Here is a 27,004-nt window from a genome sequence, read left to right as displayed (position 1 = left end):
ATCACCCCCCTCCATCACAAACACCATCAACGGCACCAAATCACCCCAATAACCCCAATCACCACCATGATCAGCACCACCATCACACTCTTCTTGTCTCTCAAATTCCCCTTGACGGCATTGCCTCTTTGAGGCTCCTTCTCACGAACATTAGGAGGGGGTTCTGGGCCAGCCCGGCTACAACCCATCGCGAAGTGAGCCATCTTACTCTTGGTGAAACGGCAGTGAGATGTTAACTACCTCGCCTGGTGTACAGGAGGTCGTGGGTTCGATCCCGACCCTGACGCCTGCTGCTGTATATTTGGAGTTTGCGTCTCTCTCTCTGCCCGTGGTTGCGTGGATTTTTCTCCGGGTCCTCCGGTTTCCCCCCTCCACATTTAAAAACACGCGTTTAGAGTATTTGGCTGCTTTAATTGTCCACACGATGAGCCACACTTTGTCGGGATATCATTTGCGATAGCCAGGTCGTAGCTCAGCGGGCTTCACTTGGTAAAATACAAACGTTTGTTTAACTTTTAACTGCTTGTGGTGGCGTTCCAAACGTCAAAGGTTCAGCCCGGCGCATTGTTGGCGGAATGTCCCCTCGTCTAGAGAGGTGTTTTGACGAAACGAACCCCTTATCTCCGTCGCTTACAATGGGGACAGCTCCCCGTTCAGTGAGATCCGTTTTGGGCCGATTCGGCAAAACAATTCGAACGCGGCGCCTGGTTTCGTGTTTGTGCCAAATACCTGGGCTGATAACACCTGGAACAGGTGCAATGTAAATAAAGGTGGATTCTAGTCCAGGGGGATTGTAAATAAAGGTGGATTCCGGTCCAGGCGGATTGTAAATCGGTGGACTGTACACCTGGTGGAAGATACATCAATTGGATTCTATATCAACTTAACTTATTGGATTATAATCCATCTAATTTAGAATCCACCTAAGATTAGAATTAACCCGATTTAAAATCCACCTGGATTGTGAATTAGGTGGATTCTTAATCAGGTGAATTGTCCACCAGGGAATTGGTGTCAAGGCTGGGCTGACATATCTTTGCCAGATGGATTATAAATCAGGTGGTTTGTAAATCAGTTAGGATTGTAGATCGCGTAGACTCAGATAGATGAATTCAATTGCAGGTGGATATTGAGCATCGAGTTCAGAGTTTAAGTTGATGTTGACGATGTTGATCGATAATAATAATGATGTTATTATAGCTGTCGCTGCGAGACACGGTTGCCAACTCCGAGTTACAAAAAAAACCGGGAGGTCATTGTGGGGAACGGGGAGGGGAACTTCTCACGCTCGCGGAAGAGAGGAGAAAGCCAGGTGGATGCGTCGTCTCGAGTGATGGATCACTGTTATCATCGCTACGCAAGTGGCAAGGGCCAGGACTCGATGTTAAGGAACGCTCCCCACGACAGCTGCTGCCTCACTCACTCGGCAAGAGAACGTCCCGGGAAAAACCGGACAGGTGGCAACTCCGGCTGCTGCCGATGATCCTGACATAATTCATAATTGCTGCTACCGACGATGACTAATCTGCTGCCGATTGTGATGGCTGATACAACTGCCGATGAGAACTACTGCTGCGTTAGCGGCTGCGTTGCGAACGCAGCCGCCGCTTGTGATGTCAGGCAGAATGGAATCTACGAAGCTGCCCTCCCACTCTGCACTGTACGGTCTCCACCAGAGACTCCGCGCGCCCTGGAAACCCGAACCCAAATAAAGAGGCTTTTGTGAGCGCAGAGCGTGGGAGGGGGGGGGGGGCTCCCAGGACATTTCACCCAGCAACAGCGTGCGGCATTGTCCCGTCAGCTCGTGCGGGCCCACTGAGCCAGACGCGGCAGGGCACATTCTGTGGTTATCTGGCGGTTCTGTAGTTCTGTGTGGCTCTGTGGTTCTCTGTAGTTCTCTGGCGGTTCTGTGTGGCTCTGTGGTTCTGTGGTTCTCTGTGGTTCTGTGGCTCTCTGTAGTTCTGTGTGGCTCTGTGGTTCTCTGACGGTTCTGTTCTGGCCCAGGTCACGTGGCCGCCGAGCCGGGTCCCACTGCGGTCTCGATGGGCGGGGGGGAGAGGGGTCTGGTGGTGGGGGGGGGGGTCTGGTGGGGGGGGGGGGTCTGGTGGGGGGGGTCTGGTGGTGGAGGGGGTCTGGTCAGGGGGGTCTGGTGGGGGGGGTTTAGTGGGGGGGGGAGTCTGGTGGGGGTGGGGGTCTGGTGGGGGGGGGGGGGTCTTGTACAGGGATTCTGGGACGAGGGGTCCCAGGGAAGGGGGTTCCAGAATGAAGAGAGTTTTCTGGAGGGGTGTGAAGGTAGCCCTGGTGAGGTTGGTTAAGGATGGGAGGGTAGGTGAGCGTGGGTGAGTGAGTGTGGTTGCTGATGAGGGTGGGGCTGGTGAGGATGGGTGAGGTGTGGAGAACGAGTGGGAATCAAAGCCAACGCATTTGTGCACGAACTAATCCGTGTGTATCTGTGTGTGCTCACACAAAAAGCACTGGCCCCAAAAGTCTGTTTAAGCCTATATGGGGGATCTTTGTCTTTGTATCTATATGTGTGGGGAGCGGTAGTGTAGTGGCTAGTGCCACTAACCCGGCGACCCGAGTTCGATTCTCACTCACGGCCAATACCAGTTGCGATCATCTGAACTGGTCATGGGCCTCCCTTGGGTCTACTAGTCAGCCTCAAATGAGTACCTGGTGCGTTGTGTAAAAATATCAGCACTGGTGAGACAAAGGCGGCCGGGCGTGGTGCTGGCTACCAACCCCCTTGTGTACCGTGCTGCACTTCATAGGTGCTCGCTAACAGCACTTGCCACAGTCTGTTCAGGCTATATTGGGGATCTTTGTCTTGTTTGTGTGTGTCAGTGTGTCTCCCATCAGAGCTGTCACCATGAAGCTGTGGGCGCTGCTGCTGCTACTTGGTCTGGCAGGGTCAGCCCTGGCCGTCCCCGTGAGTCCCTGCACATCTGGGCACTCCTTTCACACATCTGGGAAATGACAGTACAAACCTGCTCGCTCTTAGTGCACACACAGGCTCACTGTCATCTCACCTGGGCCCCTGTCTCACCTGGGGCCCTGTCTCACCTGGGCCACTATGGTCTCACCTGGGCCACTGTCATCTCACCTGGGCCACTGTCTCACCTGGGCCACTGTGATCTCACCTGGGCCACTGTCTCACCTGGGCCACTGTGGCCTCACCTGGGCCACTGTCATCTCACCTGGGCCACTGTCTCACCTGGGCCACTGTGGCCTCATCCTGGACCACTGTGGCCTCACCTGGGCCACTGTGATCTCACCTGGGCCACTATGGCCTCACCTGGGCCACCGTGGCCTCACCTGGGCCACTGTGATCTCACCTGGGCCACTGTGGCCTCACCTGGGCCACTGTGATCTCACCTGGGCCACTGCCGTCTTACCTGGACCACTATCATCTCACCTGGGCTATTGTGGTCTCACCTGGGCCACTGTCTCACCTGGGCCACTGTGGCCTCACCTGGGCCACTGTGGCCTCACCTGGGCCACTGTCTCACCTGGGCCACTGTCGTCTCACCTGGGCCACTGTCTCACCTGGGCCACTGTGGTATCACCTGGGCCACTGTGTCCTCACCTGGGCCACTGTCATCTCACCTGGGCCACTGTGATCTCACCTGGGCCACTGTCATCTCATCTGGTCCACTGTCGTCTCACCTGGGCCACTGTGGTCTCACCTGGGCTGCTGTCTTGGCATTTGCAGGCGATGGAGGAGTACGAAGCAGAAGTCCGGACCGGCGATGACGACGCCTGGAACCCGCCCGGAGTAAATGCCCCATCACACACGCAGACAAAGATCCCCTGGCCAGCCTCGGCAGACTCCTGGGGCGCCCACCAACACACACGTGCAACCACTGCCCTTCACCGCTATAGAGCCCTGAAGTCACCACTACGCTGGTGCCAGGCTAGGCGCATGTGTGCACACAAAGATCCCCTGTAAAGCCTTTAACAGACTGTTGGGGCAAGTGCTGTTAGCGAGCACCTATGAGGGGCCGGGTGGCCATCGCCACGCCTGGCGAACTTTGTCTCCCCAAGTGGCGATGTTTACACACCGCTCCAGGGGACTCATTTGAGGCGGAGGTGAAGCCCAGGAACGGTTCAGATAATCGTCACGGGAGTTTGTGGCCATTGGCGAGAATCGAACTCGGGTCGCCAGGCTCGTAGCTACTGCGCCACCGCCCCCCACTCGACACGTACTACAAGCGGACACACGCGCACGCACGCAGTATGACCACGAGGAACCAGGACGAACAGTTTGATCACCGTGGAGGCTCCTGCACAACAGTCGTCCAACGCTGGACACGCGCCGGCCTTAATAGGCGCTCACCGATCGGGGCTGGAATTTTGTGGGGGGGGGGAGGGAGGAGGGCTGTTGCGGGGGGTTGGAACAGGACGCGACAGTAGGGGTCACCACGTTCTCTCCCATCAGGTGCAGGAGTACGACGGAGACGTGGAGATCCAGGAGGAGACCCAGGGAGAGGAGACTGTGGGGGAGGAGGAGCCGCAGGAGGAGGTCCAGGAAGAGACCGGAGATGAGGAGATGCAGGAAGAGACTCAGGGTGTGAGTAACTCTGTGGGGGTCATGAGATGTGGGTTGGGGCAGGGCTCGGTGAACCTGCGGCTCCGGAGCCGAATGCGGCTCTTCAAGGGCTGCATTGCAGCTCTTGAAATATTTTAAGGGGGGCAGGAGTTTCTCCGAATAAAAAAAAAATATTTTTTTGTTATTTTTGGTTGACGACCCCTGACCATGGGAGTCCATATTACAATGGAAATCCAGTTTACCATAAAAGTGCAGTTTACCATTGAAGTCCAGCTTACAATGGAAGTCCAGCTTACAATGGAAGTCCAGTTTACCATGGGAGTCCAGTTTACCATGGGAATCCAGTTTACCATATAAGTCCAGTTTACAATGGAAGTCCAGCTTAACATGGAAGTCCGGCTTTCCATAGAAGTCTAATTTACCATGGATGTCCAGTTTAACATGGGAGTCCAGTATACTATGAGAGTCTAGTTTACCATAGGAGTTAAATTTACAATGGAGGTCCAGTTTACCATGGGAGTCCAGTTTACCATTGGCAGGGGTCAGCAACCTGCGGCTCTTTAAGGACTGCTTCGTGACGTTATCTATGACGGACCCACCGTCTCGTATTCACCACAGTGTATTCCGGCTCTAGACCTATTTAACTTTTACGAAATGTGGTTGCCAACCCCTCAATTAGGGTGAGGCTTATGGGCTCCATTTAAGGATGCGTTAAAGTTATAGTTAAGGAAAGGGGTTACGAGTAAGGGGTTATAATTAGGTTTTTAAGTTGGGGTTATGGGTTAGTGCAAGAGAAAACACATAGGGTTTAGGTTAAGGGTTAGGATTTGGTTTGGGTTAAAGTTAGGCTCTGGATTTGGTTTAGGGTTTAGGTTAGGGTTAGAATTAGAGTTTAGGTCATGGCTATGGGTTAGGGTTTAGGTTATGGGTTATAATTAGAGTTTAGGTCATGGCTATGGGTTAGGGTTGAGGTTATGGGTTCGAATAAGGGTTATGGGTTCTGGTTACGGCTGCACATGAAGAGTGTCTCTCTGTGCCCATAGGACGCGGTGGTGGTGGAGGAAACTCCAGTGGTGGAGGAGGAGGTGGTGATTGAGGTACAGTATGAACTGAATTCACACAGGCCTCAGTCCTGCTCTAGAATATCAGAGCCTGACACAGGCCTCAGTCCTGCTCTAGCATAATGGAGACTCACACAGGCCTCAGTCCTGCTCTAGAGTAACAGACCCTGACACTGGCCTCACTCCTTCTCTAGAGTCGTATCTAACGCATGTCCCCTCCTCTTCCAATAGGAGTCGGAAGAGGAGGAGGAAGAGACCCCCCTCATCAGTAAGTCCTCTTGTCCCCTTGTCTCCCTGTCCCTTCGTCTCCACATCCCTGTGTTTCCATGTCCCCATGTGTCCGTGATCCCATGTGTATATGCATCTACCTCCTCACGTCCCTTTGTCTCCGTGTCTCAATGTCCCCGTATCCCAATGGCCCCGTGTCTGTGTAGACCCTTGCCTGGGGTTCAATTGTAAGCTGGACTGGCTGGCATGTCCCCGTTTCTGAATGTCCCAGTGACTGTGCATCTCCATGTCTTAATGTCCCCGTGACCCCGTGTCTCAATGTCCCCGTGTCTCAATGACCCCATGACCCCATGTCCCCATGTCTCAATGACCCCGTGATCCCGTGTCCCCATCACCCCATGTCTCCACGTCCCCCCGTGTCTCCACGTCCCCATGACCCCGTGACCCCACGTCTCCGTGTCTCCGTGTAGACCCGTGCCTTGGGTTCGCCTGCAAGCCGGGCCGTGTGTGCGAGGTGGACGTGGAGTCGCGTCCCGTCTGCATCTGCCAGAGCGCCGACACCTGCGAGTCGAGCAGCAGCGTTGACACCATGGTGGGTGATATCTTCATAGTCAACGCCATCATCGTCATCATCGTCGTCAACATTAACGGCAACATCAACATCGTCAACATCAACATCGTCATCACCGCCAACAATAACAATTATCCGTAATTAGTTTCTGTTGGGTTAAATCCTGTCGTAGGTATCATGTAAAACGTTTAACAGTTCCCCTCCACCACCCAGCGACAGAGCCAACCAAATCAAGTTGCCACGTCAGTGCGCTCACACCAGAGGACGGTGATGGGGGGATAGGGGGAGCGAGGGGGGAGGAGGAAGGGTGTTGGGAAGCGAACAGAATGATGACGATTGTCCATCTGAGGTTCCGCTGGCTTATGACATCCAGCATCATCGCCTGTTCACAAGAGCTCAGCTCCATGCTCGTGAAAGGGCTTTTCATGAAGCTAACAACAACAACCTTACCACCATCGGCGGCAACATCGTACTGTTGATGTCGATGGGTGGTGATGGTTGTGGTGCTGTTGTTGATGCGGATGTTGTTGATGGTGGTGATAGGGGTGGTGCTGTTCTTGTTGATGTCTTGATTGTGGTGCAGCTGTGCGGCACTTATAACCACATCCACTCAATGATGCTGATGTTGCTGATGTTGCTGATGTTGATTGTGGTCGTGCATTTCTGCAGCACGGATAGCCACACATGCTCAATGATGGTGATGTTGATGATGGTGGTGTTGGTGATATTCATGACGATGATGATGATGGTAGTGTTGATGATAGGTATGTATGTTGAACTTTTTCTGCAACGTACGTAGCCAACCGTGCAAATCGGAGGTGCAATGATGATGGCGTTCGTGGCTAATGATGTTGATGGTTAATGATGATGATGGCCTTGGTGGTTAATGATGTTGATGGTTAATGATGATTATGGTGTTGATGGTGGTGGTGCAGCTGTGTGGCACGGACAACCACACGTATCCGTCGCACTGCCATCTGGATGCCCACCGCTGCGCCCTCGATGGCACCAAGAAGGGGCGGCATCTGCACCTCGACTACATCGGGCCCTGCAAGGGTACGCAAAGACAAAGATCCCCCGCATAGCCTCAACAGGTTGTTGGGGCAAGTGCGGTTAGCGTGCGTAGCACCTATGAAGGCCGGCATGGTACACGAGAGGGTGGGTGGCCAGCATCACGCCCTGCCGCCTTTGTCTCCCAAGTAGCGATGTTTGCACACCGCACCAGATACTCACTTGAGGCCGAGTTGACCTAGTGGAGGCCCAGGACCGATTCAGATAATCGTCGCTGGTGTTGGCTGTGAGCAGGAATCGAACTCGGGTCACGGGGTTTGTAGCGCAGCGTAGCTACAACCGCGACGACGACGAGGCGCAAAAAACACGGACGCGCACGGATGCATTCAGGTGGGATGGCGCGTGCGTTACACGGGTGTGTGTCCAGTGACGTCCTAAATCGTGCTCTCTGTGATGCTGCTCTGATGTCACTGCCCTCGCTCCCTCCCCCACCTCCTTACTCCCCACCTCCCCCCCCACCCCCTCCCCCCGGGGCACAGAGATCACGCCGTGCCTGGACGTGGAGCTGACCGAGTTTCCCCTGCGGATGCGCGACTGGCTCAAGAACGTCGTCGTGCAGATGTACGAGAGGGACGAGGAGCGCGGGGAGCTGCTCACCGACAAGCAGAGGCGCAAGGCACGGCACGGGGGGGGGGGGGGTGCACGGGCAGGAGGGTACAGGAGACACGGAGGTGGGGGGGGTACAGGAGACACGGGGGTGGGGGGGGGCAAGGGCGGTAAGTAGGGGGGTATTTGGGGGGTGCTGTGGAAGCACGGGGAGAACGAGGGGGTACGAGGGGGTGGGGCGTTATACGTAGGGTACGGGGTGAGTGGGGTGGGCAAGGGGGTGGTACGATTGTGTTTCTGCTGATCACGCGCTTGTGACAAACCTCACGTACAGACGGAGAGACAGAGCCGGGGCTCATTGGCTGACTGACCGACTGCCTGCCTGACTCGTTAAGCGTCGGGGAGTCTGACTGACTAGCGCACCGACTCGCAGGCTGGCTGGGCGGTCACACGGCTGGGTGGTCACACGGCTGGGCGGTGGCGGGCTCGGCGCTTGGGTTCGACGTTCGTGCTTCCAGTCGCAAAGCCCGTCCCGGTTGATACTGCCAGTGCGTTGTCAACCGTGAAAATACCATATGCCCGTCCGTTTCACGGTGAACGATAAAGAATAGCCCCCCCCCCCCACCCCCCACCGCGAAGTCATTTGAACAAGAATATGCGGCCGTCAAAAGCACGTGGGAACATCGCCCCGCACCGCGAAAACTGCCGCGGGCTGTGCCCGCATCGTCAAACACAGCGGCGTGGGTTGTTGTGCAAGTGCGCTATACGTGTGTGTGTGCGTACGATAAATAAAGACAAAGAGCGGTAGCGTAGCGGTGAGCACGCTGCGCTCCGAACCCGGCAACCCGAGTTCGATTCTCACTCACGGCCAACACCAGTGACGATTATATAAATTGGTCATGGGTCTACCCCTAGGTCGACTCAGCCTAAAATTACTACCTGGTAAGGTGTGTAAACATCAGCCCTGGGGAAACAAAGGCGGCCTGGCGTGGTGTTGGCCACCCCACTACCTCGTGTGCCGTGCCACCCTTCATAGGTGCTCACTTAACAGCACTTGCCCCAGCAGTCTGTTCAGGCTATACCGGGGATCTTTGTCTTTGTACGTAATACGGAGTTGGCCAAACATCCCGATGTAGGAGCACAGAGCTTGGGCAATTGTTGAGGGGGTGGAGGGGCGGGGGCGGTTCTAGCTGTCTTCCCCGCTCGCCCGTGGTGTCCCGCGCCTCTGAATCGCTCTCCGGCTCTCGCTTGTTACTCGACGACCGATCGGCCGGTTGCCGCGTTGCCCGTACGTGTGAATTGTTCGCTGCGCTAACCACTCCGGTGGGGGGTGTGGGGGCGGCGGCGTTTGGCTTCTGCAGTTGCGGAAGATCGTGAGCGACGAGCGGCGCCTGCGGCAGGGCGACCACACGCGCGAGCTGCTGCAGCGCGACTTCGTCAAGAACTACCGCATGTACATCTACCCGGTGCACTGGCAGTTCGCCCAGCTCGACTCCCGCCCGGCAGACAGGCAAGACGATGGCGCGCGGCACCGGCGCGTAGCAACCATGCGTAGCAACTGCGCGTAGCAACCAGCGCGTAGCAACCACGCGTAGCAACCACCGTGCGGCACCAGCGCATAGCAACCACACATAGCAACCACCTAGCAACCACATGTAGCAACCACACGTAGCAACCACACGTAGCAACCACACGTAGCAACCACACGTAGCAACCACCGCGTAGCAACCACACGTAGCAACCACCGCGTGGCACCAGCACATGGGCATACAACACGTACCCCCTACAGGATACCAGCACCCCGGACGATGAGCATCTCTGCGCCTTGTAGATGCCTGGGCACGCCGTAGGTGCCTGTGTAGGTGCCTGTGTAGGTGCCTGTGTAGATGCCTGTGTAGGTGCCTGTGTAGGTGCCTGTGTAGGTGCCTGTGTAGGTGCCTGTGTAGGTGCCTGTGTAGATGCCTGTGTAGGTGCCTGTGTAGGTGCCTGTGTAGGTGCCTGTGTAGCCTGTGTAGGTGCCTGTGTAGGTGCCTGTGTAGGTACCTGTGTAGGTGCCTGTGTAGGTGTGTAGGTACCTGAGTGCCTGTGTAGGTACCTGTGTAGGTGCCTGTGTAGGACCTTGGTGTGGTAGGGCCTGTGTAGGTGCCTGTGTAGGTACTGTGTAGGTCCTGTGTAGGTGCCTGTGTAGGTGCTGTGTAGGTGCCTGTAGGTCCTGGTAGGGCCTGTGTAGTGCCTGTGTAGGTACTGGTAGGCCTCCACTACTGGTGTGCTGGGACGCGCATGGTACTGTGTAGGTACCTGAGTGCCTGTGTAGGTGCCTGTGTAGGTGCCTGTGTAGGTACCTGTGTAGATGCCTGTCCCACTCACCCAGTGTGCTGGGCTCGCTGCAGGTACCTGTCCCACTCGGAGCTGTCCCCGCTGCGGGCCCCGCTGGTGCCCATGGAGCACTGCACCACGCGCTTCTTCCTGCGCTGCGACGCCGACGGAGACCGCCTCATCTCCCTGCCCGAGTGGGGCGCCTGCTTCGGCCTCCTGCCCGGTACGCGGGCCCCAGTGGGGACCTGGTGGGACCCGGGGGGGGGGGGGTCGTCTCGTAGACCCAGAGGGACCCAAAGAGATCACGGAGGGATGCAGGAGACCCCGGGGGGGGGGGGGGGCAAGAAGGGCTCTGGGGGGACCCAGGGAGACCCAATGGGACCGTGGTGGAGATGATGACATCGATGGTGGTGATATTGATGATCGTCAGTGATGTGATGTTAATGATGATGTTACTCGTGGTGCTGATGATCTCTTTGTTTTACAGACGACGTGGACGAGGCTCTGCTCTTCTAAGCACCACCCCCCCCTCTCCCTTCCGCCCCCTGCCCCGCAACAACAACAACGCAACAACAACACGTGCAGCAACACCACCACCACACACCTTCACCTCGTCATACACAATGACAGCCCATCAGCTCCAAGGTTTCTGTCATGATGCCGATGATGAATTTGTAGCGATGGTAAACATGTCGGGGTTAATGACGACGACGACGACGATGAAATAATGGGTGGTGATGAATGAACGTTGCTGGTCAAGTTGCCGATGATGGTGACTGTGATGATGCCGTCGGCGATGATGGCGGCGGTGATATTTCTATGGTGATCTCGTCAGCGTTGGTGATAGTTAAACCGCCGGTACGCCGAGCGGTAATGGTGCTGGTATATCACAAAGGTGTGTTCACTGTAGTAACACGGTGGCCGATGGCGACGATGGCGACGATGGCATCGCGGTGGTGACGTTGATATCATCGGTGGTGACGACGGTGATGATATGAACACGATCGCAGCTCCGCCTAAAGATGCCTCCCCCCCCCCTCCTGCCTTCAAGGTCACCGCGGTCCCAGCAACCCCTCCGTAAACATGGAACGCTGCTGGCTCAACGAAGGGACCAACCACGTGCCCCAACGTTTCGAGGGGGGCAACGTCGGGGCACGTGTTTGCGCACCGGCTTATAGCACGTGGTCCCGTACCCTCGCCACCACCGCCACGATTTAAAACCAATTAACTCCTCGCGGCCTCCGTTGGCCACACGATAGGGCGGCTCTAAGGTTTTGTTCTTTTATATATAAATCAAGATTATATACGTAGCGGTTGACGTTGGGGTGGCGGGGGGAACCGCACCAAGGGAATGTGACGCACGGGTCAGCGCCCCCTGGGGCCACTGCGCGCCTCGCCGCGGGGGGCTGTCTCCCTCTCACGGTTGTGCTACGGCTTCCCCGATTGAATCGATAGATCGATCAGGCGGGTCGGTCGATCGGTCGCGGCCAGAGGGCCTCTCGCGTAAACAGCGAACGCGCCGGGGGCATGGGGGGGTTTGAGGGCGCCGTGTTGTGATGGAGACACGCGGGGAACCTGGCCGGCCTACCATGGAGACCACTCGCACTGATTGGTCAACACTGTAGTGGTGTTGCATTCTGATTGGTCAACACTGTAGGGGTGGGTCACTCTGAATAGTCAACACTGTAGGGGTGGGCCACTCTGATTGGTCAACACTGTAGGAGTGCGCCACTCTGATTGGTCAACACTGTAGGGGTGGGCCACTCTGATTGGTCAACACTGTTGGTGGGCCGCTCTGATTGGTCAACACTGTAGGGGTGTGCCGCTCTGATTGGTCAACACTGTAGGGGTGCGCCACTCTGATTGGTCAACACTGTAGGGGTGGGCCGCTCTGATTGGTCAACACTGTAGGGGTGCGCCACTCTGATTGGTCAACACTGTAGGGGTGGGCCACTCTGATTGGTCAACACTGTAGGGGTGGGCCACTCTGATTGGTCAACACTGTAGGGGTGCGCCACTCTGATTGGTCAACACTGTAGGGGTGGGCCACTCTGATTGGTCAACACTGTTGGTGGGCCGCTCTGATTGGTCAACACTGTAGGGGTGTGCCACTCTGATTGGTCAACACTGTAGAGGTGTGCCACTGATTGGTCAACACTGTAGGGGTGGGCCACTCTGATTGGTCAACACTGTAGGGGTGCGCCACTCTGATTGGTCAACACTGTAGGGGTGGGCCACTCTGATTGGTCAACACTGTAGGGGTGGGCCACTCTGATTGGTCAACACTGTAGGGGTGGGCCACTCTGATTGGTCAACACTGTAGGGGTGGGCCACTCTGATTGGTCAACACTGTAGTGGTGTTGCATTCTGATTGGTCAACACTGTAGGGGTGGGCCGCTCTGATTGGTCAACACTGTAGGGGTGGGCCGCTCTGATTGGTCAACACTGTAGGGGTGCGCCACTCTGATTGGTCAACACTGTAGGGGTGGGCCACTCTGATTGGTCAACACTGTAGGGGTGGGCCACTCTGATTGGTCAACACTGTAGGGGTGGGCCACTCTGATTGGTCAACACTGTAGGGGTGGGCCACTCTGATTGGTCAACACTGTAGGGGTGCGCCGCTCTGATTGGTCAACACTGTAGGGGTGCGCCACTCTGATTGGTCAACACTGTTGGTGGGCCGCTCTGATTGGTCAACACTGTAGGGGTGTGCCACTCTGATTGGTCAACACTGTAGGGGTGCGCCACTCTGATTGGTCAACACTGTAGGGGTGGGCCGCTCTGATTGGTCAACACTGTAGGGGTGGGCCACTGATTGGTCAACACTGTAGGGGTGCGCCACTCTGATTGGTCAACACTGTAGGGGTGGGCCACTCTGATTGGTCAACACTGTAGGGGTGGGCCACTGATTGGTCAACACTGTAGGGGTGCGCCACTCTGATTGGTCAACACTGTAGGGGTGGGCCACTCTGATTGGTCAACACTGTTGGTGGGCCGCTCTGATTGGTCAACACTGTAGGGGTGTGCCACTCTGATTGGTCAACACTGTAGAGGTGTGCCACTGATTGGTTAACACTGTAGGGGTGGGTCACTCTGATTGGTCAACACTGTAGGGGTGCGCCACTCTGATTGGTCAACACTGTAGAGGTGGGCCACTCTGATTGGTCAACACTGTAGGGGTGTGCCACTCTGATTGGTCAACACTGTAGAGGTGTGCCACTCTGATTGGTCAACACTGTAGGAGTGTGCCACTCTGATTGGTCAACACTGTAGGGGTGTGCCACTCTGATTGGTCAACACTGTAGGGGTGTGCCACTCTGATTGGTCAACACTGTAGAGGTGTGCCACTGATTGGTCAACACTGTAGGGGTGTGCCACTCTGATTGGTCAACACTGTAGAGGTGTGCCACTCTGATTGGTCAACACTGTAGGGGTGGGCCACTCTGATTGGTCAACACTGTAGGGGTGTGCCGCTCTGATTGGTCAACACTGTAGAGGTGGGCCACTCTGATTGGTCAACACTGTAGGGGTGTGCCACCCTGATTGGTTAACACTGTTGGTGCACCACTGATTGGTCAACACTGTTGGTGCACCACTGATTGGTCAACACTGTTGGTGTACCACTGATTGGTCAACACTGTTGGTGCACCACTGATTGGTCAACACTGTAGGTGTACCTTACTGATTATATAACACTGTAGCGGTGTGCCTCGCTGTGGTTATGTAACACGAGCGGTGTGCTTGCATTCCTAGCCCTACCCTCTATAACCTCGTCCAGCCTATCCCCCCCGCAGGTGCTTTTCTTGTACTAACCTGTAACACGTGTTCATGGAGATAACTGTAACCACTGCATGATGAATAAATCTTAGTAAGAATGGTTGTGTGTTGTTGTTGTTGCTGGTCGAATGTTCTGTATGGGTTGTGTTTAATATACAAGTGTGTGGCTGGAGGATGTAGTCTCTGGGTTGCGAGTCTAAACAGTCACTCCAAGTCTTTTTTTCAGAAGCTGCCTGGCCACAAATGGGGTAGCTCAATGAAGTGGCTCATCACGTGGAAATGTACAGTAGTCAAATTGCTCTAAACGCGTGCTTATAAATATGTTGGGGAAAAACCGGAGGACCCGGAGAAAAATCCACGGGATGAGAGAGACACACGCAATTGAACCCACGACCTCCTGCATACCAGGCGAGGTAGTTAACATCTCCTAGCCACCGTGATGATGATGAGAGAGAGACACGCAAACTCCAAATATACAGCAGCAGGCGTCAGGGTCGGGATCGAACCCACGACCTCCTACATACCAGGCGAGGTAGTTACCATCTCCTAGCCACCGTCAGAAGCATCAGCAGCAGCATCAGCAGAGGCGGCACCAGAATCAACAGCAGCAGAATCGTTTGTCGTAGGAACGGCTTTATGAATCACATACGAAAACAACAGCCCCACGTGGCTGGGGGAGGGAGGGAGGGGCAGCCTCCAGACCGAGTAAATCGATGAAACCTAAAATATATCTTCTTCTTCTGCTTGCGATCCAACACACATTCTCTATATGCACCAACGTGGACGCACGTCTTAAATACTACCACGGCACCCGCCCCGGGAGGAGCCTCTCCTGCCCACCCCGTGCCGTTGGGAGCGCTGCAGGGCAACAGGGCGTGGAGGAGCATTGCTACCCTGGTAGAGGCACTGCAGCTGCCCGTCACAGCCCTTGAGCCCAACTCCATCCCTGTCCCTCGACCGGGACCCCAACTCCAAACCCTAACGTTAACCCCACCCCTACGCATAATCCCTAACCCAAACGCTAGCGCCGAAACTTACCCAGAATTCTATCCATAATTTCAACAATATCTAAAATGCAAGTTCCAACCCGATCCCAAATGCGAAGCTCGGGCACTGTTCCCAACTCTACATCAAAACCACAACCCTAATCCTTCATTCCTAAGCCTAACCACAACCCCTGCTAAAACAACTCTGCATAATGCTGACACTCACCAATCCCTTGTTCCCGTGCCCATGAACGCCGGGGGAGGGGACGGGGGGGGGGTCAACCCCCCCCCACCACACCGCCGCTCTCGACTTTTGGCTGTCACCGGCTGTCGAGAGACCTCCACCGGGACAAGCGGATTTCCCCCGTCGCTCGCAAACCAACAGCGCGCACAGCTCGCGGCCTGGCTCCGGTGCGCTGGGGCAGTGGCAGCGCACCCCACGCAGCAGCAAGTGCCAGCACGCCCCTCTTCGTTACGCACGCGTCGTCTCTCTAGTAGAGTATACTTTGTATACATGGCAGCACATTGTCGCCGCTACCGCCGCCCCCGCCGCCGTCGTCATCATCATCGGTCAACTCGTGAACACCATATGGACAATCTCGCCCACGGAACACTCCTATTGCTCTATTGGGTTTTGCGAACTAACCACCCTGCGGGAGGCATCTCGGCGCCGGCAACGGTGGCGGGGAGGGGCACGGCGATTGGAGGGATGGGTGCGGCGACTAAAGGGACAACCCTGGGGTGACCCCCACTAGGGGGCCGGCCCCCCTCCGCACATCTCCGCCCCCCCCCCCCTCTCCCAACCCTCACCCCTGTCCGCTCCACGCCGCGGTTTCTTCACGAGGGTGGACGTTACCGGCGCCGCGCGTCGTCGCCTCTCGCTTCGAAGCGGAGCAGGGAGATTGAAGACAAAGGTGGGGGGGTGGGGAGGGTGGGAGATTAGAGTTGGAGATGAAGGTAAGGGAGCGAGCGGAAGATTAAGGCGGGGAGTGGGACGTCGAAGGCAGGGGGCTGGGAAGCGAGAGGAAGGTGGCTGGGGGATGTGCGACGTCCTCCTGGTCACGGTTGCACCGTCGCTCCTCTCTCTCCGTGTGTGTGGGGCGGGGTCGCCGGCGACGCGGCACCGTGCAGCTCGACCTCTCTACTCATCCGGGGAGTCGGCCCCCGCACCCTCGTCGTCTCCGCCCTCCGAGATGTCGTCATCTTCATCGTCGTCGTCGTCCTCGTCGTTCTCCACCTGCCACGGCAAGCGCACGCGGTTCACGGCGACTCGGCACAACGAGCCACGGTCGCCACGACAACTCGGTGTACCGAAGTGTCCCACGACACCACGCTTGGCGCGTGTCGGTGAACTCGGCCGAATGTGCCACCGTTAATTCTAGATTTGAAGCTTTCGTGAGTGCAAGGATTCATATTCTTAGGTTTTTTCGGTAAAGTCACGTAGGTAAAAAATTCAAATTAATAAAAGTAAAATAAAAATAAAATTAAAATCATGACGTTTCGGAGGCAACACAAGCTTCCATCTTCAGGTGGAACAGTCACAGCACGATAGCTGTATCAATACAGCTATCAATACAGCTATCAATACAGCTATCGTGCTGTGACTATTCCACCTGAAGACGGAAGCTTGTGTTGCCTCCGAAACGTCGTGATTTTTATTTTATTTTTATTTTACTTTTATTAATTTACATTTTTTACCTACGTGACTTCATCGAAAAAAACCTAAGAATGTGCCACCGTTAGTCACGTCGGTGCGCCACAACGCACGTGCCACAAGCACCGACCCGGCATCAACACAGTTTGTGCCGCAGAGCCCGTGTCGTGGCACGTGGAACCCCCACACTTCCCACAGAGCCACGTGTCACAGTTTCAAAGTTGATGTCGCGTGACCAGGTGCCGACTCAAGAGAGAGCATGACATGGGCCACTCAAACTACCAGAGCGAAACAAACAACATAAAGTACAAAGCAAAAATGAAGCCAGACGCGAATCGGTGCCAAAACACAGCTGCGTCACGCGCCGTTGCGTTTGCGGTATTTGCGGCGCGTGCGCTACGCGTCTCACCGCGTGTCCCAGCTCGCGCAGGCGGCCCTTGAGCGCGATGATCTTCTGGTCCTGGTCGGCGAGCAGCACCAGCAGGTCGTCCTGCTCCTTCCTCGTGTCGCCCGCCTCCTTGTTGAGGCGCACCACCTCCTGGCGCAGGCGCGCGGTCTCGCCCGCGCTCTCCGCCAGCGCCAGCTTCTCCTCCGTGAGCAGCCGCACCGTGTCCTGGGCAGAGACGCAGCCAACGTCACCACGACCGTCACCACCACCAGCAGCACGTTCGTAGCGATCAACAACATCTTCTTGGTTCTTTCGGTAAAGTCACGTAGAAGGGAAATAATAAAATAATACAAATAAAACATAATAATTCTCACGACGTTTCGGCCACAACGCAAGCAGCCGTCCTCAGGTGAAGTACAGGTCTGCCGGAAAGACAGCGTCTGAATGAAACACCACCAGGCTTGGAGCGTATATTTAAGCTGGGTTGGAGGGGGAAGAGCGCCTTGACAAAATAATTTGCATATCAAGAGGACTTTAGCAGACCTTTCCGACAGACCTGTTCTTCACCTGAGGACGGCTGCTTGCGTTGTGGCCGAAATGTCGTGAGAATTATTTTATAATGTTTTATTTGTATTATTTTATTATTTCCCTTCTACGTGACTTTACCGAAAGAACCAAGAAGATGAATCCCTGCAGTCACGGAAGCTTTAAATCGAAATCAACATTGTCATCACCACCACCATCACCAAATCGACCGCCATGACCACCACGAACACCACGACCATCATCAACTCCATGAGCACTTTTATCACCAAAACGACGACCATCATCACCGTGGCAACCACCTTCACGCCCGTCACCACCACCATTCGTGATTAGCAATAGATAAGCGGACAATGCTCCTCTTTCACATGCATATCCCTGCACGTGAAACATCTGAAGATCTTTTCTTTAATCATCCCATCAGTGGCACGGCCTTCTGGGAGTGCATACATTTCAGCAGTAATGGTTGAACACAAGCACAACCCTGGACTGTATTTGGACACACGGTCTCATGCGTCAGGGACGCTTGAGCCACCACTTGTGAACTGCCAGAAATCCATAGGAAAGGGCGCCGCTCCCCACCTCTCTGCCAGATCTACTGTCCTCCCATCATCATCATGACCCGTGGACAGACAGCCCGGAGGTGTCCACGTCACATTTCGTCATCTGCCTTGTGCCAATATGCTCAAGTAGCGCCACATCTCTCTGGCACCGATTCTCTTTTTGTCGTCGTCAAGCCGTTCTCAGCGAGGTCTTTCCCCCCCCCCTCTCTCGTTCCAGTTCCTTACATTTTTCCGGACACCACACCTCTTAATTTTTCTGTAGCTGTCCATCCGACGTCTGTGTCAAAATACCCAATGTCCGATACTCTTTTCGTTAAAGTCACGTAGGTAAAAAATTTAAATAAGTTAAATCACGACGTTTCGGGCACAACACAAGTGTCCTTCTTCAGGAGGGGACAACTTAGCGAAAGCACAACCGCTTAAGTGTTTCTCTGAAGCGTCGCGATTTTATTTATTTTAATTTTTTACCTTCGTGACTTTACCGAAAAAAACAAAGAGTATGAATCCTTGCAGTCACGAAAACTTCAAATCTAGACCCAATGTCCGAGTTCAGACGCAAAATATGGTCATCATCATCATCCTCATCCTCAACCTCATCATCATCCTCATCATCATCAACATCATCATCATCCTCATCATCATCATCCTCATCATCATCATCATCCTCATCATCCTCATCATCATCAACATCCTCATCATCATCCTCATCATCATCATCATCCTCATCATCATCCTCATCAACATCCTCATCATCATCATCCTCATCATCATCATCCTCATCAACATCCTCATCATCATCCTCATCATCATCATCCTCATCATCATCATCCTCATCATCATCATCCTCATCATCCTCATCATCATCATCCTCATCATCATCATCCTCATCATCAACCTCATCATCATCCTCATCATCATCATCCTCATCATCATCATCCTCATCATCTTCATCATCATCCTCATCATCATCCTCATCATCATCACCCTCATCATCAACCTCATCATCATCCTCATCATCATCCTCATCATCAACCTCATCATCATCATCAACCTCATCATCATCCTCATCATCATCCTCATCATCAACCTCATCATCATCCTCATCATCAACCTCATCATCATCCTCATCATCATCATCCTCATCATCATCATCCTCATCATCCTCATCATCATCCTCATCATCATCCTCATCATCATCCTCATCATCATCACCCTCATCATCAACCTCATCATCATCTTCATCATCATCCTCATCATCATCATCATCCTCATCATCATCATGGTCGTCCACGAGAAAGCTGTGCGCGACGGGCACCCTGCCGCTGCCGGCGCCGGCTGCGCCAGGCGGCGCCAGGCGGTGCCCCCCACCTGGAGCTGCTCGTGCTCCTGCTCGAGAGCGGAGGCGCGCGACTCCAGCTCCTCCAGCTTCGCCGCGGCGCCACCACTCGCCGCGTCGCCGTCGCCAGGGGCCAGCGCCAGTCCGGGGGCAAACGCCCGCGCATCCTGCGGGGTGTGGGGGGGGGGTACGGGGGGGTAGGGGGGCACAGGGGGGTGGGGGGGGGAGTACGGGGGGGTGGGGGGGCGGAGAACACCAGAGGCATGAGGAGTGGCGCAGGTGGTCAGTTCCGTAGCCTCTACAGGCGCCATGAAGAGCGAGGACGTGTCTCATCTATCGACACGCTCAACCATGGCCTCTAGATGAGGCTCGGGGACTCTACGTGAGTCTATGGATCTCTATGTGAGTCTGTGGGTCTCTATGTAAATCTGTGCGTCTCTGTGTGAATCTGTGCGAGTCTGTGAGCCTCTATGTGAATCTGTGCATCTCTGTGTGAATCTGTAGTTCTCTGTGCGAGTCTGTGGGTCTCTGTGCGAGTCTGTAGGTCTCTGTGCGAGTCTGTGGGTCTCTCTATGTAAATCTGTGGGTCTCTATGTAAATATGAGGGTCTCTCTATGTGAATTTGTGGGTCTCTGTGCGAGTCTGTGGGTCTCTGTGCGAGTCTGTGGGTCTCTGTGCGAGTCTGTGGGTCTCTGTGCGAGTCTGTGGGTCTCTGTGCGAGTCTGTGGGTCTCTGTGCGAGTCTGTGGGTCTCTGTGCGAGTCTGTGGGTCTCTGTGCGAGTCTGTGGGTCTCTGTGCGAGTCTGTGGGTCTCTGTGCGAGTCTGTGGGTCTCTGTGCGAGTCTGTGGGTCTCTGTGCGAGTCTGTGGGTCTCTGTGCGAGTCTGTGGGTCTCTGTGCGAGTCTGTGGGTCTCTGTGCGAGTCTGTGGGTCTCTGTGCGAGTCTGTGGGTCTCTGTGCGAGTCTGTGGGTCTCTGTGCGAGTCTGTGGGTCTCTGTGCGAGTCTGTGGGTCTCTGTGCGAGTCTGTGGGTCTCTGTGCGAGTCTGTGGGTCTCTGTGCGAGTCTGTGGGTCTCTGTGCGAGTCTGTGGGTCTCTGTGCGAGTCTGTGGGTCTCTGTGCGAGTCTGTGGGTCTCTGTGCGAGTCTGTGGGTCTCTGTGCGAGTCTGTGGGTCTCTGTGCGAGTCTGTGGGTCTCTGTGCGAGTCTGTGGGTCTCTGTGCGAGTCTGTGGGTCTCTGTGCGAGTCTGTGGGTCTCTGTGCGAGTCTGTGGGTCTCTGTGCGAGTCTGTGGGTCTCTGTGCGAGTCTGTGGGTCTCTGTGCGAGTCTGTGGGTCTCTGTGCGAGTCTGTGGGTCTCTGTGCGAGTCTGTGGGTCTCTGTGCGAGTCTGTGGGTCTCTGTGCGAGTCTGTGGGTCTCCATGTGAACGTGTGAGTCACATCTCGAGACTGCACAGTAACACCGAACGTGTGCATTGTCCAGCGCGAGCAAGCCAGGCAGTGAGGCAGAGGACAGGAGGAAGGTCCTGAGCCTGGACTTGCACCGGGGCAGGGAGTCTACCACAGCACGGATGGCTGGGGCAAAGGGAGCTTCAGACGAGCCAGCATAGGAGAATGAGCGACCTACCAATGAGTAGAGTGAAATGAGAGATAGGGGAGTGTGTGGAGGGGAGTAGTGGGAAGAGAGGTAGGAGAGTGTGTGGAGGGGAGTAGTGGGATGAGTGGTAGGAGAGTGTGTGGAGCGGAGTAGAGTGAGATGAGAGGTAGGAGAGTGTGTGGAGGGGAGTAGAGTGAGATGAGAGGTAGGAGAGAGCGTGGAGGGGAGTAGTGGGATGAGGGGTAGGGGAGTGTGTGGAGGGGAGTAGGATGAGAGGTAGGGGAATGTGTGGAGGGGAGTGGAGTGGGATGAGAGGTAGGAGAGTGCGTGGAGGGGGGGAGGAGTGGGATGAGAGGTAGGAGAGTGAGTGGTGGGGAGGAGAGTGAGATGAGAGGTAGGAGAGTGTGTGGAGGGGAGTGGAGTGGGATGAGAGGTAGGAGAGTGCGTGGAGTGGAGTGGGATGAGAGGTAGGAGAGTGAGTGGTGGGGAGTAGAGTGAGATGAGAGGTAGGAGAGTGTGTGGAGGGGAGTGGAGTGGGATGAGAGGTAGGAGAGTGCGTGGAGGGGAGTAGAGTGAGATGAGAGGTAGGAGAGTGTGTGGAGGGGAGTAGAGTGAGATGAGAGGTAGGGGAGTGTGTGGAGGGGAGTAGAGTGATATGAGAGGTAGGAGAGTGCGTGGAAGGGAGTGGAGTGGGATCAGAGATAGGAGCGTGAGTGGTGGGGAGTAGAGTGAGATGAGAGGTAGGGGAGTGTGTGGAGGGGAGTGAGATGAGAGGTAGGAGAGTGCGTGGAGGGGAGTGGGATGAGAGGTAGGGGAGTGTGTGGGAGGGGAGTAGAGCGATATGAGAGGTAGGAAAGTGTGGAGGGGAGTGGAGTGGGATGAGAGGTAGGAGAGTGTGTGTAGGGGAGTACGGTGGGATGAGAGGACGCTCCGCAGGGGCAAATCAATAGCGGATCCTGAAGTTGGCAACTGCGATTTTGAAACAGTGGTCATGAAGGTGGGTGGTGAATGTGGTGAGGGTCGAGGTGGTGAGGGTGACGATGGTGGATGCGGAGGTGGATTCGGAGGCGGATTCGGAGGCAGTGGATACGGTGACGTTGTGGACATACTGCGGCTTGAAGTCGCTCCTGCAGGTCACTCCGCTCGCCCTTCAGCTGCTCCAGCTCCTTCTCCTGGGCCGACACCCGGCTCCTTAGGGCCTCCACCTCCTGTGGTCCCACCACACCAAGTGACACCACCACACACCGGTGACACCACCACACACACCACGACACAGCGGTGACACCACCACACACACCACCACGACACACTGGTGATAACACCACACACACCACGACACACAGCGGTGACACCACCACACACACCACCACGACACACTGGTGATACCACCACACACACCACCACACAGCGGTGACACCACCACACACACCACCACACCAAGTGACACCACCACACACACCACGACACAGCGGTGACACCACACACACACAAGACCTCACAGCGGTGATACCACCACATACAACACACCAAGTGACACCACCACACAGCAGTGACACCAGGAGAGTAGAGTGGGATGAGCGGTGATACAAACACACACAAGACCTCACAGCGGTGATACCACCACATAGACAAAACCTCACAGCGGTGATACCACCACACCACACCACGACACACCGGTGATACCACACACACACCACCACACAGCAGTAACACCACCACACACACGTGACGTCACAACGTCACGCAGACTGCAGCATCGTCACCACGACCGACGACCGCTGCTGCGGATCGCTTTGCTCGGCAGCTTGCCGTTAGTGCTCGGCAGCTTGCCGTTAGCGCTCGGTACGTCGCCTGGCGTCGGCCCAAGGGGGAGAAGTGGGAGAGGGGGAAGGAGGGGAGAGGTGGGAGAGGGAGGAGGGGGGGATGACCAGCAATGGCGCCTGGCAGGCCCTGCCGTGGTACCTGGTCGCTGGGGGCGTCCGCGTGGTCGCTGGCTCCCGACACAGCGACCCCCGACTTCTGCCGAACACGACACGAACGGTGTGTGGAGGGGGGAGGGGGTGGGGGGTGACAGGCAAAGGCGTGAGTGTCCACATGCGGGTCGAGGTGTTGGCGTTGTGGTTTACTCACGTGCGTGCGTGAGTTTATATGTGTGTGTGTGTGCGTGCGCACAGGTGGCGCATCTGCCTGTCATCTCAGTAAGTCAACTCATGGCACCCGGGTCTGTCCCGTGACCTCCTGCCAGCGGGCGTTCGACACTAACACGTGGCCTGAAAGTGCACATAGCCAGGCACAAGCGCCGTGGTCTTTCCGACAGGTCTGTCTTTCCGACAGACCTGTTCTTCACCTGAGGACGGCTGCTTGCGTTGTGGCCGAAACGCGTGAGAATTGTTTTTTATAATGTTTTATTTTTATTATTTTATTATTTCCCTTCTACGTGACTTTACCGAAAGAACCAAGAAGATGAATCCCTGCAGTCACGAAAGCTTTAAATCGAGAGCCTTCCATACTAACCTGGTGCTGCGTGTAAACATCAACATTGGGGAATCAATGGCGGCTGGGCGTGTGGCTGGCCACCCACCCCATCGTGTGCCATGCCGGCCTTAATAGGCGCTCGCAAACAGCACTTGCTCCTACAGTTTGTTCAGGCTACAAGGGGGATCTTTGTCTTTGTGTGTGTGCGCAGGCGAGTCACCAGCGCGCTGAGCTGTGCCTCCCTCTCGGCGAGCAGGCCGAGGGCGTGAGCGGCACGCGTCCTCTGCTCCTCCAGCTCGGCGCGCAGCCTCTGCAGCTGCTCGGCGGCCTCGTCCCCGTCGGCCCCGGCGGCGCCCAGCCCGTTCACCTCCACGTGAGCGGCCTGCGGCCCGTCCTTGCCTGCCCGGCGCAGCCAACAGCAACGTCAACACTCGTCGGCAGAGGCCTTGCGCGTGTGTGCCTTTGTGCGTGCGTGCTTTTGTGCCTGTGTGCCTTTGTGCGTGTGTGCTTTTGTGCGTGTGTGCCTTTGTGCGTGCGTGCCGTGTACGTACGCGTTCGCGAAGCGGTCAGCGCGCCGCGCTCTGCTGACTCGATTCCTGCTCATGGCCACCAACGCCAGTGACGATTATCTGAACCGGTTGACTCGGCTTAAAATGAGCACCTGGCGGTGTGTAAACATCTCCATTCGGGAGACAAAGGCGGTCGGGCGTGGTGCTGGCCACCCACCCCCTCGCGCGCAGTGCCGGCCTTCATAGGTGCTCGCGAACACCACTTGCCCCAAAAGTCTGTTAAGACTTTAAAGGGGATCTCTGTGCTATCTTGTATGCCTATTGGCATCTGGCAGTAATGAATTATCAGTCGGTGGTCTCAGTTAGCCAACCCATGGTACCTGGGTCTGTCCGGTTACCTCCTCCTGCCAGCGAGCCTTTGACATCTCATGTGGCCTCAAAGTGCACTTAGCCTGGCACAAGTGCTGTGGTGATATGCCACCACCACCACTTAGCGGCGAATGGCGACTGTTGTTGTTTGTTCTTAACCCTTTCCAACGAATGTTCAACGCGTTGAAACATAAGCACCTCCGATTAGCACGGTTGGCTACATACAGTGCGATAGAAGTTCAATATACATACATAGATTAGCTCCGTCTGTCTGTCCGTCCGTCCGTCCGTCCCCTTTGTCTTGGTGTGCCCTGTGCGTGCGAGTGGGCCTTACCGGCCTGAACCTTGAGCAGGTTGTACTGGTCCTTGAGCTGCTGCACGTGCGCTGCCTGCTGGCTCACGGTGGCCTGTGCCTGCTCCAGCTGCATGCCCAGCGACGCCACCTGTTTCTTCAACTCCCCAATCTGAGTGTCCTGTACCACGCGCATCATACACCACCACCACCACGCGCGTCATACACCTCCACCACGTGCCTCACGTAACACCGCCTCCACCCCGCGCGTCACGTACCACCACGTGCGTGTCACGATGCCCCACCACCGCGCCGAACAAAGTGTCCTGTAAAACCCCACCGATACCACCGTGCGTGTCACGTAATATTATTTACCACCGTGGCCAAATCAATACCGATACACGTGCGAGTCTACCATCGCCCGATCCGAGCGTCCCGTACACCGATACCAGTACAGATCACGAGCTACCACACCCTCCCACCCCTCCCACAAATCCGAGTGTCCAGTACACGGGACAGCGCCACACATCGTTCTGCCACCACCGAGCCTCCTCGCGCAACCACCCCAGTCCACACGCAGAGGTGGGCAGAGCCTCTCACCTGCTCGCGAATGAGCTCCTTGTACTGCGCCATGACGCTGTCGTGCTGCTGCATGGCCTTGTGCACCTCCTCCTCCTTGCGGTCCTCCTCCGCTGACTTCTGCACGGCCTTCACGATGGAGCCTGGGTTTGCCACACGCGCGGCGGGAGGGAGGGGGCGGGGGCGCAGTGAAGGGCGGTCTTGTCACAACCCCGCCACCCGCTCAAACAAACCGACGGACGGAGAAGGTGACAGACGGATGGGCAGTCGAGCTGACAGATGGACTACTGGAGAGATGGAGGAGACAATGCTGGCTTACAAGTGTGAGCATGAAGGTAAGAGAGGAAGAGAGGGCAGGTTGGAAGGCAGGCATACAGACAGGTAGAGAGACAGTGACAGGCAGACATATTTAAGAACAGATGAATCAACGCAGAGACCGACTGTCATCTTCTCTGCCTCTTTTCATCTGTCCGAGAGACACAGACCGACAAACACACATGTAGACACGCAGACAGACAGATGAACAGATGGAGATGTGGACAGGCAGACAGGCGGACAACCCACCCTCAATCTCGCGGACCATCTGCGTGAACTCGTGGTCGAAGAACACCTGCTCGGGCCCGGGGAACGCCGGCTGGGGCTTCTGCGACGCCTTGGAGTAGAGGTCGTGCTTGGAGACGGCCGACAGCTTCTCCAGGAAATTCTCCTTGCCGATTCGCTTCTCCACAAGCTGCTTCAGCTTCGGCCTGAGCCATCCGCAGCCAGCGGGTTAAGGGCAGGGGGGCGGGGGGGGCAAAGGAGGTCCCACGCGGAGTGAGGTCGGGATGAGGCACAGGTCACAACAAAGGTGTAACACACTGATAAGGGGGTGGGCATGGATATCCTCCGGGTTCTCCGGTTTTCCTCCCATAGTTAGCAAAAAAATATATAAACACATGCTATGTATAGTAATAGGTTTTTACCCTTTCAACTGGTACAAAAACTGACACCTTTGACACATTTTGTACCAGTTGAAAGGGTAAAAACCTATTACTATATTTTGCCACTGGTAAAGGAGGTCTCATAGTGTACATGCTATGTAACCAGTATTTGCTAAAAACATCCCAATTACTGAAAAATTACTTATAAAAAATTACTCAATTGGGATTACGCGCAACAGCAGCAGCAGCAACGTCCCGCTCCCTACTGTGAAACACTTAATGAGTCTTGAGACTCGGTGAGGCCTTCCCGGGCAGCGGCACCTCGTGTGGCTGTCGAGAGAGTTGTCGTTGTAGAAGATGCAGATGCCAATGAGCAGCGCCGACAAACCCTGCACCAGCTGCTCCTCCTCGCCCAGGTTCTCAGAGATCTGTCCCGTGAGCTGCAGCGTGCGCCGTCAAGGGTCAGCGCGAAGACCAGCGGCGCAACGACGGCGAAGTGTCCAACTGTCTGTCTATATTCTTAGGTTTTTTCGGTAAAGTCACGTAGGTAAAACATTAAAATTAATAAAAGTAAAATAAAATAAAAATCACGTTTCGGAGGCAACACAAGCTTCCGTCTTCAGGTGGAACCATCACAGCCCGACAGCTGTATCAAGTAAATGAGAGATTACAGGAGATACC

At 55.5% G+C, this 27,004-nt stretch overlaps 2 protein-coding genes across 7 annotated transcripts in view; one reads left to right on the top strand and one right to left on the bottom strand.

The window, feature by feature from the left end:
* Window positions 1–2,771: 2,771 nt before the first annotated feature.
* Window positions 2,772–14,219, top strand: LOC133354366 (SPARC-like). Of its 5 annotated transcripts, none has more exons than XR_009756576.1 (12): window positions 2,772–2,929; window positions 3,713–3,775; window positions 4,439–4,570; window positions 5,593–5,646; window positions 5,842–5,878; window positions 6,309–6,430; window positions 7,345–7,465; window positions 7,960–8,096; window positions 9,388–9,536; window positions 10,417–10,565; window positions 10,830–12,127; window positions 12,158–14,219. XR_009756576.1 is itself a non-coding variant. In XM_061571149.1 (11 exons), exons 1-11 carry the CDS (start codon window positions 2,870–2,872, stop codon window positions 10,856–10,858), a joined length of 1,053 nt encoding a protein of 350 aa, XP_061427133.1. In that variant the 5' UTR covers window positions 2,772–2,869; the 3' UTR covers window positions 10,859–14,219. The 5 variants fall into 5 exon arrangements, 1 of the variants encoding a protein (XP_061427133.1); XR_009756579.1 differs by having other exon boundaries at window positions 10,830–13,331; window positions 13,490–14,219; XR_009756577.1 differs by having other exon boundaries at window positions 10,830–13,363; window positions 13,490–14,219.
* Window positions 14,220–14,741: 522 nt separating this feature from the next.
* Window positions 14,742–27,004, bottom strand: part of LOC133354345 (general vesicular transport factor p115-like) — a 31,164-nt gene continuing 18,901 nt past the window's right edge. For both annotated transcript variants that reach the window (XM_061571113.1, XM_061571114.1), the window contains 10 exons: window positions 26,645–26,763; window positions 25,968–26,149; window positions 25,425–25,546; window positions 24,867–25,005; window positions 23,875–24,053; window positions 23,142–23,198; window positions 22,289–22,387; window positions 19,622–19,756; window positions 17,169–17,372; window positions 14,742–16,342 (listed from right to left, as the gene is read on the bottom strand). In XM_061571113.1, the coding sequence (XP_061427097.1) occupies window positions 16,247–16,342; window positions 17,169–17,372; window positions 19,622–19,756; window positions 22,289–22,387; window positions 23,142–23,198; window positions 23,875–24,053; window positions 24,867–25,005; window positions 25,425–25,546; window positions 25,968–26,149; window positions 26,645–26,763 (1,332 nt within the window). In that variant the 3' untranslated portion in view covers window positions 14,742–16,246. The remainder of the gene's footprint in view (window positions 16,343–17,168; window positions 17,373–19,621; window positions 19,757–22,288; window positions 22,388–23,141; window positions 23,199–23,874; window positions 24,054–24,866; window positions 25,006–25,424; window positions 25,547–25,967; window positions 26,150–26,644; window positions 26,764–27,004) is intronic.

Source organism: Lethenteron reissneri, chromosome 47 (genome assembly GCF_015708825.2).
Source record: "Lethenteron reissneri isolate LAM-NWPU_2019-01 chromosome 47, ASM1570882v1, whole genome shotgun sequence".
Taxonomy (NCBI): domain Eukaryota; kingdom Metazoa; phylum Chordata; class Hyperoartia; order Petromyzontiformes; family Petromyzontidae; genus Lethenteron; species Lethenteron reissneri.
Note: the sequence above shows the minus strand (reverse complement) of the source record. Positions and strands in the feature narration are given on the sequence as shown.

Excerpts from the sequence above, each read along its gene's own strand:
- LOC133354366 (XM_061571149.1), top strand. The coding sequence starts at position 2,870 with ATGAAGCTGTGGGCGCTGCTGCTGCTACTTGGTCTGGCAGGGTCAGCC. Across the intron at positions 5,647-5,841 it reads AGGAGGAGGTGGTGATTGAG|GAGTCGGAAGAGGAGGAGGA; the intron begins GTACAGTATGAA and ends CTCTTCCAATAG. Across the intron at positions 8,097-9,387 it reads CCGACAAGCAGAGGCGCAAG|TTGCGGAAGATCGTGAGCGA; the intron begins GCACGGCACGGG and ends TGGCTTCTGCAG.